General features: G+C 62.9%; 2 protein-coding genes across 3 annotated transcripts; both read right to left on the reverse strand.

The window, feature by feature from the left end:
• Positions 1–345: 345 nt before the first annotated feature.
• On the reverse strand, positions 346–12,610 carry ABCG4 (ATP binding cassette subfamily G member 4). 2 transcript variants are annotated; one of them, XM_064634564.1, is made up of 15 exons: positions 12,473–12,610; positions 10,778–11,015; positions 8,520–8,637; positions 8,313–8,445; positions 8,030–8,080; positions 7,729–7,874; positions 7,330–7,453; positions 6,985–7,099; positions 6,651–6,790; positions 6,441–6,539; positions 6,148–6,316; positions 5,513–5,613; positions 5,182–5,340; positions 4,944–5,062; positions 346–4,848 (listed from the first exon to the last, which is right to left on the reverse strand). In XM_064634564.1, the coding sequence occupies exons 2-15, from the start codon at positions 11,004–11,006 to the stop codon at positions 4,623–4,625; spliced, it is 1,929 nt and encodes a 642-aa protein (XP_064490634.1). In that variant the 5' UTR covers positions 11,007–11,015; positions 12,473–12,610; the 3' UTR covers positions 346–4,622. The 2 variants fall into 2 exon arrangements, with proteins under 2 accessions (XP_064490634.1, XP_064490633.1); XM_064634563.1 differs by lacking the exon at positions 12,473–12,610 and adding an exon at positions 12,268–12,365.
• Positions 12,611–13,460: 850 nt separating this feature from the next.
• On the reverse strand, positions 13,461–16,430 carry LOC135401847 (complement receptor type 1-like). The gene is made up of 5 exons (XM_064634382.1): positions 16,367–16,430; positions 15,944–16,291; positions 15,518–15,685; positions 15,177–15,380; positions 13,461–15,061 (listed from the first exon to the last, which is right to left on the reverse strand). The coding sequence occupies exons 1-5, from the start codon at positions 16,428–16,430 to the stop codon at positions 15,048–15,050; spliced, it is 798 nt and encodes a 265-aa protein (XP_064490452.1). The 3' UTR covers positions 13,461–15,047.
• Positions 16,431–16,679: the final 249 nt, after the last annotated feature.

Here is a 16,679-nt window from a genome sequence, read left to right on the forward strand (position 1 = left end):
CTCAGCGCAGGTGGTTTTGCCCGGCTGTGTAAGACACACACACACACACACAGAGACAGACAGACAGACACACACACAGAGACATCTGTACCTGCCCTCTCGCTGCTTGCAGATCAGCTGTGGTGGTGCTGAGATGAGAGACAGCTGTGTCAGCGCTGCCACATGCACCCTGCTTAATCCCTGGGTGCTGTCTTGGGGTGCTGGGACAGAGTGGTCACACGTGGGTAACGATGCTCACACCCCAAATGCCCAGACACTGCCCCCCCAGCCTCAGTACCTGGGCACACACACCTCCCCTCACGTGTGTCCCCCTGAGGCACTCAGGAGCACGAGACACACAGGCAGTACACTATAAATATAGGTTTTATTGATGTGTGAAATCCAACGAGTACAGCTGGCACCTCAGAAACACCAACATCAATCACAATGTCTCCTCCTGCCCCTACAGCTCCCAGGACCCTCTGTGGGCACCGGTGAGTGCCAGCAGTGAGCTGGGGCCTGGCACCCCGTCCCTGCGGGGCACTTACCTGCGTGTGCAGCCCAGCCTGGAGGGCCCAGGGCCTCACCTCCACCCTGCCTGGTTCCTGCCAGGCTGCAGCTGTGGGCAGCAGTGCCCTGGTCCTCCTTCTCAGCCTCCTGCCAGCAAGGCAGAAGGACCCAGACAAACACCACCCAGACCAGCTACCACGACAGAGATACCCTCCTCAGCCTTGGAGGAGTTACCTGCAGCTTATTTTGGCAAACTGCCCCAGGGGAAGCACAGCTCACACCTGTGGTCGTGTGGAAAGGTGGGGTTCAATGGCTGCACCTCTCTGCATGGTCCCCCCAGCCCTGAACCTCACAGGCACCCCACTATGCAGCCCCCACTGCACGGGTGGGCACGGTGAGGACTGGAAAACCACAGGGGGAAGGACACACTCAGAGATCCCAGGGCTGCCCGTGGCAGAGGGACAGGACAAATGGTGTCCACACACAGTGAGAAGGAAACACTGTTTTATTGCCTGATTTGGGAGAGGGGTGAAACCCTGGGAGAAGCCCCATCTCCTCCCTGTTCTAGCCCAGTCTCCCCTCCAGCAAACCCCAGGCAGGTGATGATGCATTTGCTCTTCTTGTGCGTGTGACAAAGGTGGCCTGGCCATGCATGGAGGTGAGTGGCAACCCCCTGCCTGCCCTGCCTGCATTCCCAGCAGCTGTGAGAGGCAGAACCTGGTGCAACTGTGCCCGTGGGCTGAAGGGGCTGAAGCAGTTTTTGGTTCCCAGGGAGCTGGAGCCACAGCTTGAACCCCCATCCTCGTCCACTCAAAGTGCATCACAAGGGAAGGCAGGGGCAGGAGAGGAGAGGAGGTGTGGGGGGAGAAGCCTGCTCTCCTCCATCACGCTCCTCATGATTATCCAGACGCGTTCTCCCGGGGGGTTCCTGCATCCTGGAGCACCCACGGCACCGCTTCCCTGCTCTGATAAAGTGCATCCTTGCTGCTCCACCGAGGGCCCCCCTGAGCAGGATGGCTGCACCCCGTCCCCCTGCCATGCCAGGGCAGAGACAACCCCCCTTGCCCAGCTCCTGCAGGGAGGGGACCACCCGGGCAGCAGAGGGGCAATAAAACCAAGGTGCTCAGCCCAGCCACAACAACCTGGGGGGCTCAGTGCAAACGTGCTTCTTCCCTTTGCATTTCCCTGTGCCTTCTGCCATCTCTGGGATTGTCCTGGCAGGGAGGGAAGGGGCCATGGCTCAGTTCACTCCTCAGGCAGCACTGAGGGTGCCCAGATCCCTCACTCATCGCAGCCCCTTTGTATCAACACCTCCCCGTGCCTCCTGCTGCCCTGGGGATGAGGGGTGCCTGCCCCATCACCCCCGCTCCCCAGTGCCCTTGCCCAGCCCAGGGACACAGCCATCCTCCAGCTCCAGGGCTTGTCCTGGCCCTCTGCCCTGCAGTGGCCATGGACCTGCTCAGCTGGGACACCGTGACTCACCAGTGCAGGAGGCTCAGGCTGTGCTGAGCTCTCCTGGGCATCCTGGGGGAGCTCCAGCTGCCCCATCCCGGACAGGCTGGTCCCAGCAGCCACCTGAGGAGCTACCTGCCCCAACAGTCTTCTTCTGAGCTCAGCCAGCCTGTCCCAAAGCCTCGTGTTGAGCATCCCTGTGCCTGAGGGACACGGGCAGTGGCAGTCACAGGTGCCTGCTGGCAGCCCCTTTGCTCCACTCCATCACTAGCCCATCTTGTCCTGGTCCTCCTGGGAGCAGCAGTGATGGCACAGGGGTGTCCAGGTGGTACCTTCTGGAAGGTGCAGGAAGCAGCAGGACACAGCGCTGGGGATGGCAGTGCCTCCGGTGTGTGGGAAGCAGGGCCCAAATGCCAGGAGCAGGCAGGAGCTGTGCAGGGCTGCCCCACTGACACCCCCTGCCAGCTCGGGATCCATCCTGGGAAAACCCTCAGCCCAGCCAGGCTTAACTAGTCCCAGCTCAAGAGCAGGACAGAAGCAGGGCATCAGTCCCATCAGCTCCACGGACAAGGAGGTGGAAGAAGGGTGACAGCCCACAGCCCCACCATCCCCCTGGCTCCCTGCCCATCCATCCACCTCGTGACAGAGCAGGCACAGGGACCATTCCCCACTCCACTGTGCCCCTGCCCGGGAGACTGCGGCCCCCCAGCTGGCACAGCTCCCTGCACGGGGCCAGCAGTGAAGGAAGATCCAGGAGGAATTCCCAGAGGGGAATTTTGTGAGGGATAGTGATAAGTCAGAAAACAGCCCCTGTGGAAGACCCCGATACCCAGCATGGAAAGGGCACCAGGGTATGTCCTGCTTCCAGACCCTCTGTGCAGGAGAGCCCTGTGGCCAAACCTCCCTGGCAGCCATCTCTCCAGGCAGGGAAGCTTGGCTTTGCTGAGTGCCCAGCATCAGTGCCAGGCCAGCCAGACCTTGCTGTGCAGTCCCAACACAAGCCAGTGAAATCAAAGATCAGCCTCCAGGACTTTGCTGAAGTCTGGCATTTGCCCTGCAATCTCTGGCTGCTCAGAGTGCCAGCAGCAGCACCTCCCAGGCTGCACTTGACCCAGGGCCAGCACACCAGGGTAGGGCAGAGCTGCCTTCCCCATCTAAAAACCATCCCATGTGCATGGGTGACCAGTGCAGCCCAGTGACACCAGTGCCAGCACACACAGAGCCTGTGCTGTGCAGTGAAGCAGCAGGTTGGGTTCCCAGCACAGCAGCACGTGCAGATGCCCCACCAGCTCCAGGCTCAGCTCAGTTCCTCTGGAGAGCCAGCAGGGTGCCCCGACCTGCCTTCCCTCTGCAAGGTGTGTGGAGAGGGAGGTGACCTCGGAGGAGACACTTGCCAAGAGGGACGTTTTCCTGATACCAGTCACAAGGTTCAGAGCCCTTCCCAGTGTCCGGGTCACACCCACTGCAAACAAACTGCTCTGAGAGCTCACCTGGTTTCCAGGCCCTGCTGGGACTCCCTTCTGCAGTGTCACCCTGGAGGGAGGCTGGCACTGTGACAAGGCTGGGTGTCCCTGCCATCCCCTCCTTGCACAGCCAGTGCTGAGCGAGGCTCTTCTGCTCTGTCCTGCTGAGACAGCCACAGTTGTGCTGGGAGGAGAGAGGTTGCAAGGGAAGGGCTCAGGGCCAGCTCTTCTCCTCCAGTGATGGCATAGCCGAGCCCAGCCCTGCTTTCCAGCCTCCTGGCACTGGCAGGGTGTGGCAACTTAAATCCTCCTTGCTCCATGCAAGCACTCGAAGAGACCAGTCGCTTCTCTCCACGTTGGTTGATTTGGGTCAGACCCTCTTGTCTGAGACCCCAAAGACAACAGGGACTGAACATGAGACTCCCTAAGGTCTGAGATTACTGTCCTACTCCCACAGATTCTGCCATATCCCCGGGTTGGAAGATCCCATCTCTGAGGATGGCACCAAGAGCAGAAGTCTGAGACAGAGCCCCAGGTCCTCCTCTGCCTGCTGGCTGCTGGCTCCCTTTCCCCTCTGGGGTGCAGTGGGGTTTGTGGGAAAAAAAAAAAAAAAGAAGGAAAAATTTAAAAAAAAAAAAAAAAAAGAAAAAAAGGAGGAAAGATTTGTGCTGAAAGAAGAAGGAGATGCAGCAACAGGAAACACTAAAGCCTTGTGCAACTCGGCCTATTGCATCTTTGGGCTCCTCTCAGCACTGACTCACGTGGTGCCAGCCAGGACGAGGAACGGGGCCGTGTGCTGCACCCCCAGCCTGGGCTGTGCTGCTCTCTCCTCCCAGCTCCAGCCCCTGGGTGCTGCTCCCCCCTGCCCGGAGCATGGGGCTCCTCTCAGCCTTGCTGGGCACACAGCCACCTCCTCGGGAGCGTCCCTGCTGTCCCAGGGGTGACAAGAGGGCACCCAACCTCCTCCGTGGGGTCCAGCAGTTCCCGGGAGAGAGAGGGTGGCACATGCCAGGGCTGTACAAAACGTTTTGCAATGAAGAGTGTGTGTGGAAAGGTTAAAACAGTTCCGAGATGTCTCAAAACCCTTCTCGACTGAGCCAGGCCTGGCTGGCACCCACCGGTGCCTCTGCCCCGGTCTGTGGCCTGCCAGGAGCACCGTGTCCATCCACAGAGGGTCCCTCACAGCAGGCCAGGCCCGGGACTGGCCGTGGGGGCCCTTTATCTCTCTGACTTGACTTTGTACCTGAGGACCAGGTAAGCCAGGAGCCGCAGGATGACGAAGAAGATGCCCAGGATGAGGAAGTCCAGGTAGAGCTTGGCCTCCTCCACGTCCAGCTCCTGCAGGATCTTGATGGGCTTTTGGAAAGGGCAGAAGTCCTCGAGGCACTCCAGGTCCTCGCGCTCCATGGCGTAGATGGTGAGGATGACGCCCTCGAAGCCGTACCTAGGGCAGAGCACACCCGAGAGAGTCACCCAGGGCCCCACAGGAGCCCCGTGGGAGCCCAGGACAGGAGTTCTGGCCAGAGCATGGGGTCCCACCTGACGTAGGAGACGTAGGAGCTCCACTGCAGGTAGGTGGGGATGGTCTTGAAGCTGACAAAGAAGCCCGAGAAGAGCAGGACGGGGATGGCAGTGACGGGTCCCACAAAGGTGGCCACCTGGGGAGCAGAAGCGGGGTGTCACATCCTTGTCCAGGGGTGAACCACTCCCCCTGCACCCCTAAATTGCCATGGAACATCTTGCAAGCCTCCATGAGACAGGCAAAGCCCCATCTGACCTGCAGGGAGGTGGAAGCAGCTCCGATGAGAAGCCCAAGGGACTGGGCCACCAGGGCCGTGGCGGTGGCCAGGGCGGAGAAGAGCAGGAAGCGCGTGGCCTCGGGGGGCTGGCCCGTCATCCAGTACACGATGCTGCAGTAGGCAATGGGGCAGATCACCTGCACAGGGGCACAGAGACCACCCTGCTGGACCCACGGGCACGCTCACCCCACACACCCTTCCTGGGGGGTGCAGGGACCCCACAAAGCCCAGCCCGGGCACGGGACAAGTGGCTGTGCCAACAGGGCACAGCAGCATCAGGGTTGTGGTTGAATCCAGCTGAAACCTCACCTGGAAGGGCACATCTGCCATGGTCTTTGCCAGGTAATAGGCTTTCAGGCTGTACCAGTAGTTCAAGTGCTCTCTCAGGAATACAGTCATCTCCTGGGGGACTGTGTGGGAACAAGGAGTTAGCAGCCAGCAGTGTCCTGGGGGGCTCCAGCCCCACTCCCACCCATCCTGGTGCAGGCAGGGGTGATGCTGCCCCAGCACAGAGCTCCAGGTAACCTCTTGCCTCTGCCCAAATCTTCATCAGGGAAAAAAAAAAAAAAAATCAGACACTGATTTGGGAACTTTCCTCATGGAAAAGTCAGCTTGGCTGGGGGCTTTTAGGCAAACTTTTCGAGGAAGTGAAAGAGAGTTAAAGTGGCTGAAAACACAGCTTTACAGACAGTTTATCAGAGAAAAGAAATAACCCAGCATTCTGCTGAACCCAGAAGCACATCACAGCCAAACAGGGGCCAAAACTGCAATACACACAAGCAGAAGTTTCCTCCCCTCCTCTGAGTTTGATTTCCCCCCCCACCCTATCTTTTTCCCCCCCTCTTGTCCAAGTCATCTGGCTGCCCCCACGCTGCCCAGCACTCAGCTGGAGCACCCCGAGGGCTGGGAGCAGGGCTGGGGGTTGTGGGGCAGGAGCTCCTTACAGGTGAGGATGGTGGGCATCAGGGCAGCAAACATGAGGAAGAGCATGGAGAAGAAGAGGAAGCCGGTGTTGTTGAAGACCTTGCCCGCGTCGTTGCCGATGTGCAGGTAGAGCAGCCCGATGAGGACCCCGATGCAGATGTGGGACATGAACCTCAGGTGGGTCAGCACCTGCAGGCAGAGAGGGCACAGCCTGAGCCCCCTCCAGCCCCCATTTAAATCCTTGCCTCTGCCAGCCCCAGGTGCCCAACAGGCCCCATCCCCTGAGCCCTGTCCCAGCCTGTTCTGCCCTCACCGTGTCCCTCAGGATGCAGATGAAGGTTCTCTTGAAGAGGATGCAGAACTGGGTTGAAGTGCTGGTGGCAAACGTGTGGCTCTCGATGTGATCCACGTCCTGCAAGGCCACGGGCGAGTCAGGAGTGTGGGTCAAGTCGACAACACGGGGTCCCTGCTAGGACAGCACCCTGGGTGGGCACCTGCAGGAGGCCACTCCAACCCCACTCACCGTCCCACAGTGTGCTGGGCACGATGAATCTGCCTTGTCAGGGCTGCTCTTCTTCTCAGCCATGGTGCACATGCCATTCTGGACAGCACGGAACAGGACGGGGTTGAGGTCCCCGTACTCTCCTGAGGCCACCTCGATAACTGTGGGGGGACACAGGACCCCTGAGAGGTGCTGAGCCAGCCCTTGCCACCACTTCCCCAGCCAGCACCTGACAGGAAGGGCACAGGCATCTCCCCTGGGCAACCTGGAGGAACACTGGGCAGCCCCCAGGGCTTGGGCTCTGGGTTTGGACCTCACCACCCTGCGCAGCCCCAGCTGGGGAAGGGGCACTCACTGAAGTCAGCGGGGTTGTGGTATGTGGGGCAGTGGAGGCCGAGACCCTTCAGGTAGGGGATGAGGTTGGTCACAACGCCTTTGAAGATGCACTGGCCCTGGCTCAGGATGTACAGCTGCAAGAGAAAGCCGGGAATATGGCAGGTGAAGAGCAGCCAGGGCACTGTCACCTGTTCCCATCCACCTCCCTGCCCTGGGGTGTCACAGGGCACCCTTGCCAGACCCCTGTGTGCCACACAAACCCCGGGTCAAATGCCTGAAGCCCCCCCCCCCCCACGGCCTCTCTCCTGGCCCTTAGAGCCAGAGGGACCCCCTGAAGATCCCTGTGTCCCATCCCAGCCCAAACCTTGTCGAACATCTCAAAGAGCTTGGCGCTGGGCTGGTGGATGGTGCAGATGATGGTGCGCCCACCCTGAGCCAGGGAGCGCATCAGGGACACCACCTGGAAGCAGGAGGCACTGTCCAGGCCACTGTGGGCACACAGGGAGGGGCAGAGAGGAGAGAGCAGAGAGAGAGAAGGGCAGAGTTGAGAGGAGCAGGAGTACATCCTAAAGATGCCGCTGCTTGTGGGCACCCTCCTCTCAGATCAGTGGAGAGGAACATCAGCCCCAGCCCTCGTGGAGCCCCTGGGCACAGTCCCACCCCACCCTCAGGTGGGCACCGGAGGGTACTGGCCACCCCAGTGCCTCTGGCAGGGGAAGCCCAGCTGGGCAGTGCTGGGGAGCCCCAATCCCCGTGTCCTCACCTCGTGGGCTCATCGAAGAACATGACGGGGGGGTTGTTGACCAGCTCCAGGGCGATGGCCAGGCGCTTGCGCTGCCCCCCCGACAGGGAGATGGTGCGGGTGTACGAGCACTCCAGCAGCCCCAGGGCTGTCAGGATCTCATTCACCTGTGAGACAGCCCATGGTGAATGAGGCTTTCATGGCCTTTCATCCCATCCCTGCCACCTCCCTTCGCTGGGAGCCCCTCGGTCCCCTCAGGGACCCGCTGTCTCCACCCTGGGGAGAGGTGAGGGGCTCTGGGCCCACCCTCCTCTGCACTTACCAGCTCCTTCTTCACCTCCTGCTTCTCGCTCAGCTTCAGGTTAGCAGAGACCTGCAGGGAGAAGAGGGGCAGGGAGACACAACTGTCAGATGCAGGGAACAGACCCAGCAGCACTGTGGCCCCAGCCCTGCCCAGGCAAGAGCCCAGAGCAGCAGCTCGGGGCGAAGGCAGCAAGAACAGCAGGATTCTGTTCCCGCGTCCCAGAGAGCCCTTGGAAATGCCTGATGCCAGCGTGGGCTCAGTGCCCAGAGAGCCCAGCAGGCTCCTGCCTGGGCCAGCTCACCATCATGGCCTCGAGCACGGTGAGGTGTGGCAGCAGCATGTCGTCCTGCATGATGTAACAGGACATCTTGCGGAACGTGCGCAGGTCCCGCGGCCGCCCGTTCACCAGGATCTGCCCCTTCATGCCAGTCTCCCTGCAGGAAAGGAGGTGTGAGGGACTGCAGCACAGGACCCCCAGCTCTGCACCCCCAGCCCTCCCCAGCCTCACCTGTAGCCAGCCAGGATGTTCATGAGGGTGGACTTCCCGGCGCCCGAGGGGCCCATGATCCCGATGAGCTCCCGCTGGCAGAACTTCCCCGACAGGCATTTTAGGAGAGTCTTGTACCCTGGAAGGAGAGAGCAGCAGGGGGTTGGATTCACAGGGCAGCAGGGCTACAGGGAATGAGATGCCATCCTGGCATCTGGGGGACCTCAGGGTTTCCATGTGCCGTGCCAGGGGCTGCATGTGCCTGGGGCCCATCTCCATCAGCGTCCCCAGGGCTATGGCCACAGCAGGATCACCTCCAGCATGATCCCTGACCCTGGGCCTTGGCTGATCCCATTGATTTCCAGTGCTGAAGAAGCTCATGACCTGGATCGCAGCAAAGACCAGGGAAATCCCTGGGTCAGGTCACAGAGCTGCTAAGGGAGATTACCAGGCTGTGACATCGGTCCTGGGCATGTCTTCAGACCCCAATCCCTGGGGCCAGAGGAGAGGCACAGGGAGGAGCAGGGCAGCACGGGGCAGGCAGAGTCCCCAGTCCTGCTGGAAGCCTGGCTCTTGCCTTCATTGGCATTCACGCTGTGCCGCCCGGCAGCAGCCACTGCTAATCAGACCTGGAATTATCTCCGCTTTAAACGCAGCTGATTAGCATTTTCTGGCAGAAGGAACATGATGTGTCAGGAACAGGGAACAAGCACAGCCTCAGGCTCTCAGGAGCTGCCCCCAAAACGCAGCCCTGGCCAGGAGAGCAACGGGATACGGGATACAGGATACAGGGTGTTGAGATCACGGACGGAGCTTGAGCATCTCCCCAAGGGAAACACGCCCCCTCTGCGCCCCACGGGGGCAGGTGGTGTGGGACAGGGGCAATAAATCCATCTCCCATCACGGTCCCACCGCACTGTGGGGAGCCCCTCTGGCTTGTCCATGCCCGGGATAGGGGGGTGTTGGGCAGGGTGCCCAGCACCAGCATCCCCAGTTGCTCCTCTGCACCCCTCGGAGCTGGCACCCCGCGCGCGGCAGCGGGTCCCGCTGGCAGAGGGGCAGCGAGGGGAGGGCGGGGGGCTGTGCAGGGTGGCAGCAGAGCCCAGCGTGCCCGGCAGCCCCCCCGGGCACCACGCACGGCCCCGCACCGCGCATGCTGCTCACGTCGGCGCCACTGCAGCTTGCGCAGCGGTTACTCGCGTTCATTGACTGCCAGTAACCTCCTTCCTCAGCACAGCGGGGCAGCCGGAGCTGGGGGCTGTGGACAAAGGCACCGCGAGCCCCCCCGCCGGCTCCTCCGCCTCTGCCTGGCCTGGCGGAGAAGAGCGGCCCTCCCACCGGGGGACCCCAGCACCCCTCGGCATCTCCTATGGGGTCCAGCTTCCCGAGCTTTTCCCCCTCCCTCCCTGCAAGGCGAGCAGCCGGTCCCCTCCCCGGGAGCTACAGCACAACCCACGGCTGAGCCGCGGCTCCCGCCGGGATGTTTCCTCAGCATCCCAAATAAACAGGCGGGCAGCATCCTCTGGGATGTTGGGGCTGGTCCCCACATCTCTCAGTGCCTCGGTTTCCCGAGCTGCACAGCCTGGTTGGGGTCAGGGGCAGAGGCTCCACCCAGCACCCCTGGCTGGCAGGGCACCTCTCTGGGCAGCGCTGTGACCTCGGTCCCCTCTCATCCCTGCCTGCCTTCTGGAGATCAGCTCCCCCTCCATCTTATCGGGCTGCCTGATTGGCATCCCATTAACCGAGAGCGCTAATTAAAGCAGACTACCACCCACCAGCCGCCATCTGCCTCCCCTCTCCCCTCCCTGAGCTCTCGGCCAGAGTCACACACAGCAAAGGGAATCGTGGCCTCAGCTGCACAGGGAGCCAGTGGAGAGGAAATCCCCTGCAAACCACACGTTCTCCTTGCCAGGCTCTGAGCAGGGGCACCCCCGGGGTCTCCCACTGCTGGCACATCCCACACAGCCATCATACCCCGAACAGCAGTGCTGGGGAAACCCAGCCACCCTGGCTGCCCCAGCATCTCTGCCCCAGCTCTCTCCCCACGCAGCCCTGGCCAGAGGTTTCCCTGGAATGCGCTGTGCTTTCCTCCTGCATTGCACAGCAACTGCTGTGGGACACGAAGCCTTCCCTCCTCCCACGGGCACCCGGCACCAACAGCCAGACACAGCAGGGCTGCAAACAGCCCCTGGCACTCGGACAGAGCAGGGTGAGATCATGGCATGCACAACAGGAGCGGGGTGTCCCTGCCCTGCCCTTCCCCACCCGCCAGCTCCCACCTCTCTTCCTCCACCAGGATCCTTCCCGCACGGAGTAGGACAGGTCGATGAACTCGATGTTGACGGCCGAGCGCTTCGGGAGGTGGGAGAACCTCTGGGCCTCCGTGATGTGGTTCTCCACCTTCTTCAAGTGGGTGGTGAGGAGCGGGGCGTCCGGGGGGCTGGCGTGGCACACCGTGTCCTCCAGAGCGATGGAGACGCAGGCGGGATCCATGCCCTTCTCCGCCATCCTGCCGCTCTGTGGGAAGCGCACAGGGATGGGCTCGCAGCGGGCTGCCTCTCTCAGGGACTGCAGGGACCAGCCCACAGCAAGTCCTCTCTCACCCTTCCCTGCTGGCTCCAGGCCTCACTGCCCCCCCTGCCCTGTGATGCGCTGCCCAGCTGGCTCCAGCACCCACATCTGGATGGGAGGATGGACCCGGACAGGGCGGCTCAGCCTCTGCACTGAGGGGCTCACGGGGAGCAGCTGATCAGCTCCACAGTCAATAATTGATGCACCTCCTGCGGCTGGTCCGGCTCTGGCAGCAGAGCTGGCAGCGTGCTCAGCTCTGCCAGCCCCGGGGCTGCTGGGCTGCCTGCCCCAGTCCTGTCTGTCACAGGGTAGGACGTGGGAGAGCTGATGTTCTGCCCTACGCCTGGATGTCCCCAAAGGCTCACCAGGAACTGCCCCTGCCTGGCCTGGCCTGGGGGAACACAGGCATGAAATCCTAAGCAAGCTGACTGTTCCAGCTGTTTTCTTGGACAAAGCCTGCTGTGCCTCACCCAGGCTCCTGGGGCAGACCAGTCCTGGACAGACTAGACCCCAGCCCGGGGTCCTCGTGGGCTTGCTGGGATAGTCTTAACAGAACAGGGAGGGGACCCTACTAGTGCCAGACCTTCTCTGCCTCCCTCAGCTCATCATTTCACCTCCCTGGCTCTTTCCAGCACAGCCTCAGAGAGCAGGCCAGCACTTAACTGGGGCCATGACGCTGACCCCCACACCTGCCCGAAATTCTCCTTCCTGCAGTCCTCCTCTGGCCGGCTGCAGCACAGCCCAGCTCCTCGTGTCTCCACTTGGCTTGGGGGCTCTGCGGTGCTGGGGGGGATGCAGAGCCAGGCGGGGGGGGGGAACGCGCTAACCTCGGGTCTCAGAGCCTGGGAGGGGGTCGGGGAGCCCTGCAGCAGCAGGAAAAGGAGCCTGGGCTGTGCCCAGCGCCCACCTCGCCTCCCAGGCTGGGGTCCCCCCGCCTCGCTAACCTACATCCAGCCGGGGCTGCCGGCAGTGCCTCGCTGCGGCGGGAGCGGCGAGGGGCAGCGGGATGGCCGGGAGCTGCGGGAGAGCCCCCAGCCCAGCCCCCGCTGCGGGCAGAGCCCTTCCAGGACTGGAGGGGAGCCAGCCCAGCCCCGAGGAGGGAGAGGTGGGCAGGAGGGGTGGGGGTTCCCAGCATCCGGGGGGTGCGGGAACGCGGGGTTCAGGGGGGGCAGCGGGCACGGAGCGCCCTCGGGCTCACCTTGACTCCTCCGGCTGGGCGTTCAGGGAGCGCTAAACCCCGCAAGCGGCTCTGCGCGGCTTAGCCCAGCCCCGAGGCGCGGGGTGGGGACGGGAAGGCTTTGCCGAGGATGCTCTTCCTTCTCTCCATCCCCGCTCCCCGCCGGCCCCCTCCATCCCCTGCCCCCCCGGCCCGGGGAGGGGTCCCGGCTCTCCCGCAGCCTCACCTGGCAGGGTGCGGGTGCGGGCGCGGCGGCTCCGCTCCCGCAGCGCCCCCGCCTCGCTCCCTCCTCCTCCGCAGACAAAGGGGCGATGTCCGGGGGGCCCGGCCGGGCGGGGCGGGGGGCTCGGTTCGGCTCGGCGGGCGGTTCTCAGCAGCGACAGCCGCGCTGGGCGCTGCCCGGGGTCCCCGGCCGGGCTCTCCTCCCCATCCCTCCGCGGGGCTGGGCGGGCGGGGCGGGCGGGGGTCGCCCCGGCCCTGCAGTGGCTAGCTGCACCCCCGCAGTGGCTAGCAGCGGCCCCGCAGTGGCCAGCAGCCCCCGCTGCTCGGGGGTGCCCCTCTCCGCCAGCCCCGTTCCCGGTGTTGCCGGGCGGGGAGCGGGATGGGCGGCAGGATGGATGGATGGATGGATGGATGGGCTGCCCGGGCGGGCAGTGCTGCCAGGCAGCGAAAAAATCCTCTTAAAGGGACCGACCCTATTTCCTCTGCCTGCCTGCCGGCAGGCCCTGAGCATCTCCGGCGCACACGCCTGAGCTTTGCCAGCCCTGTCTCCGCACCCCCCTGCTCCCGTTCGCATCTGGGACACCCCCCCCCCGCAGTTCCTCCATTGCCACCTCAGCCCAAAACCCACTGAACGAGCCCCAAAACTCCCTGAGTGAGCCCAACACCCCCTAAACCCACTCCTGCCCCCACTCTGCCCTGCACTGACCCCCGTGCAGCCACCCCTGGGTGAAACCAGGGCTGCCACACAGAGCAGTGCCTGGGAAACCCACCCCAGGCACCCAGAGCTGGGGCTGGTGGGGTGAAAACTGGCCCCAAAGGGTCTTGATATGGGGTTGGCTCCCCAGGGCTTTGCCCTCAGCACACCCTCCCCTGTGCAGCTCATCCTGCAGGATCTGCCATCCCCCTGCACCTCCACCGTGCCTGGCTCCATCCTCACTGTTACTCACACCTCTCACCCACCACAGCACTTAAGCACGAAAGACATATGGAAATGAGTGGCACTAACAAGAGTATTAATTAAAAAACCATCTGTTGAGCCAAGGAGAGCTTCCCCCCTCCCACAGCCAAGCCTTGGGTTGGGACAGAGCTCAGGGCAGTGGTTTGGCCCCCTGGCAGAGCACAATGAAGCCAGGGGAGGCCGTGGGGCAAAGCAGCCCATGGGCTGGGCCAGGGGAGGGCATGAGGAGGTAGCCATGGAGCCAAGCTCCACATAGAGGTCTTGAGTCATCTCCTCATGGAGCAAAAGGCACGTGGTACTCGCCCAGTTCACTCTGCCTTCCACCCCCAGGCTACTCACCATTAGCAGGTCTCAGCCCAGGCCCCCTCTGTGCGGTGCCAAACAGCCCTGCTGCCCTGCAGGTGGGCACAAGGTGGGCCTGGGAGGGACCCCCTTGATGCTAAACCCCTTCCTGCTCAGCTGCATGAGTCAGGGCTGGGAGACCCTGAGCCCAGGCTGGTGGCCATGCAGCAAACAGAGACTGCTGCAGCATCCTGCTGGGGAGTCATTTCAAGGTGGAAGGAAGCAGGGATGGAGTCCAGTGCCAAGCCAGGCTTGGTGGGCAGTGCCATGGGCACATTCAGCATCCCTCTGGTCTCCAGCTAGGACCTTCCTACAGTGGCTGTGAGTGTGTCCCCGTGGTGGCTCACACACTTCCAGGACAGTGGCAGTGGCAGAGGGAGCCTGTCCTGGTTCTGTCACGGATGTTCAGGGCTCCCGGGACAGAGCAGGGAGCAGAACCTCTGTGCATGACGGGAAAACCTGGGTGGTTTCCTGTAAATATATTTTGAATTACCCATGGAGGTGCTGCTGGTCCTCCAGCTCCCCCAGCAATGCCATCACATGTGCTGCAGACCACCTCCTCCTTCCCTGGGGGAATAAAAACTCTGGGTTTTCCATTGCTGCTTCCTAGGGAAGTCAGGGCAATCCTCAGGGAGCACAAGGCTGTTCCTGGCTGGAACCAAATGTCTCTTGGTGGCCCCTGGGGAAAGGGGCTCTCAGGGCAGGACCAGAGACCCCCTGGAAGGAGCCCAGCAGTCAGTGTGTGGAGCTGCCCACGGGAAAGATTTTTGCACCTGGGAGGTGAAACTTTTCCTCACAGTTATCTGTGCTGGCCCCAGTGCTCCCAGGGCAGTTTTGACCCACTTGATTCCTCAGCAAGGGGTGCTGCAGCCCTGGCCAGGCTGCTCTGCAGATCCCACACTCCAGCTCTGCCTGAGGGCTGCAGCAAACACAGAGGGCAGACCTACCCCTGGCCTGTGTGCAGGGAATCCCTGGCACATGGAGAAATCCCAGCCTGCGGCACTGATGGGACAGATCCTCCTGCTGCAGGCACATGCACACCTGCTGCCTCCCCCCAAAAAGGGGATGTGAGCGTCCCCTGTCCCTGGAGAGTCCTGGAATGGGGCCAGACAGCAAGGCAGCCCTGCAAGGGTGAGTCCAGAACATCTCTTCTCCTCTCAGACAGCAGCCTTGGGATGGATGGAGCTTATGGAAGCAATGGAGACACGTGGTGGAGGGAACAGACACCCAGGGTGGAAGCCTCCCTCAGCGTGGGGCCACAGCCCTGGATGGCCCAGCTCTAGCTGGAGGAACCTGCGAGGGGAGCAAAGGCAGCAGATCCTGAGCTGTTCGCGGCCCCCAGGAGTCAGTGCCAACCTTTCCCGCAGAGCAGCGGCCCCAGGGCGGGGCTGGCACCGCCGGCACTCACCGCAGGGCACGTGGCAGTCGCACTCACAGATGTCACAGCGCTGGAACCAGCGCGCCCAGCCCGACTGCTTGGTGACACAGGACGAGATCTTGATGCAGCCGCGGTTCAGGGAGGCCCCCAGGTGGGCCTGGGAGCTGCAGGACGACGAGCACTTCCCGGTGATGTCCCGCTCGCTGATCTCGATGCGACCCCGCAGGCAGATCCCTGCGGGAGCAGGGACAGGGCGCGTCAAAGGGTGCCCACCGCTGGGCACTTTCCCGGGGGAAGGGGGGTCCGGGGGCACGTCTGCAGTCCCGTCCCCGTGCGGGCAGGGGGCTCGGCGTGCCCCTTGCTGTACTCACGGAGGCAGGAGGGCTTGGGGGTCCAGCGGCCGTCGGACTGGCAGGCGCTGACCGGGTCCCCCAGCAGCAGGAAGCCGGGCCGGCAGCTGTAGCGCACCACGGAGCCCACCCACCAGTCGTTCCCGTGCACCACCGAGTTGAAATCCGCCTCGGGCCGCCCGCAGTTCACTGCCAACACGGAGGGTCCCGTCTGCCACCGCCCTGTGCAACCAGCAGCCCCAGGGGTGCCCCAGGCAGGGCTGCGGGTCCTGGATGGGGACCAGGGGCTGGGCAGGATCTGTGTCCCCACGTGGCCCCAGGGCCAGGCTGCTGCAGGGACTCACACACGTGTGTGTGTGGCACAAACCCTGCCCTCCTCGGGCTGCCGGTGCCGAGCCCTGCAGCAGCCCCAGGACCCCCACCCTGCTCTTCCCGCTTTGGTTTTACCTCTGCAGAAGGATTTGTAGCCCAGCCAGCAGCAGCTGCCGTTCCCACACTGGCTCCTCTTCAGCTCTTTGTGCTTCCCCTTGCAGCCCCCCACGCAGATGGGGGCTGTGCCAGACCAGTAGGTATCCAGGTCTTCTGGTGCCACTGAGAGCAAGGCTGGGGGGTGAGGACCACCATTCCCACCAGCTCCCCAGCCCTCAGAGTCCCACAGGGAGGTGTTTGAGCCCACCAAAGCTCCCCTCAGCCCACCCCCAACCCTCGCTGTGGTGAGTGTCCTCACTCCCAGACCCCAGCTCCCACTTCCCCTGTGCCAAGCCCCAGCACAGGGGTGTGGCAGAAGTCTTGCTCCTTACTGGGGAAGACTGGTCCAGCAGCTCTGGGGCACCCTGCAAGCCCCTCATCCCCCCAAAAACACCCTGTTACCTTCTGGGTCCTCGCAGGAGACCAGCGTGGCCAGCACGGCGAGGAAGAGGAGGCCCAGTGCCATGGTGCACACTCTGCCTTCCTCCCCTCGCCCCTCAGACCACAGACCCCCCTCTCTGCTCGCCCAGGAGAAAGTGAACTTGGTTTTCCATACACTCACACACAGGACAGGGGCTGCTGTAGGACATGGGGGAAGGGAGGAGACATTCCCGCTAATGCCAATCCTCTCCCCAGCAGATAATCTCTGGCAGATTTACCCTGCCTGGACCCGGTGTTTAAAGGGACAACTCCCAGCCATCATCAGCCTCTCCTC

This window comes from Pseudopipra pipra, chromosome 23, assembly GCF_036250125.1.
Source record: "Pseudopipra pipra isolate bDixPip1 chromosome 23, bDixPip1.hap1, whole genome shotgun sequence".
NCBI classification, from domain to species: Eukaryota; Metazoa; Chordata; class Aves; order Passeriformes; family Pipridae; genus Pseudopipra; species Pseudopipra pipra.

Coding starts and splice junctions, on each gene's coding strand:
- ABCG4 (XM_064634564.1), bottom strand. CDS start 11,006: ATGGCGGAGAAGGGCATGGATCCCGCCTGCGTCTCCATCGCTCTGGAG. Junction 8,081..8,312: donor CCGTGCTCGAGGCCATGATG/GTGAGCTGGCCC, acceptor TTCTCCCTGCAG/GTCTCTGCTAACCTGAAGCT. Junction 4,849..4,943: donor TCCTACGTCTCCTACGTCAG/GTGGGACCCCAT, acceptor GCTCTGCCCTAG/GTACGGCTTCGAGGGCGTCA.
- LOC135401847 (XM_064634382.1), bottom strand. CDS start 16,430: ATGGCACTGGGCCTCCTCTTCCTCGCCGTGCTGGCCACGCTGGTCTCC. Junction 16,292..16,366: donor CTCCTGCGAGGACCCAGAAG/GTAACAGGGTGT, acceptor TTCCCCAGTAAG/GAGCAAGACTTCTGCCACAC. Junction 15,686..15,943: donor CTACAAATCCTTCTGCAGAG/GTAAAACCAAAG, acceptor CCGTGTTGGCAG/TGAACTGCGGGCGGCCCGAG.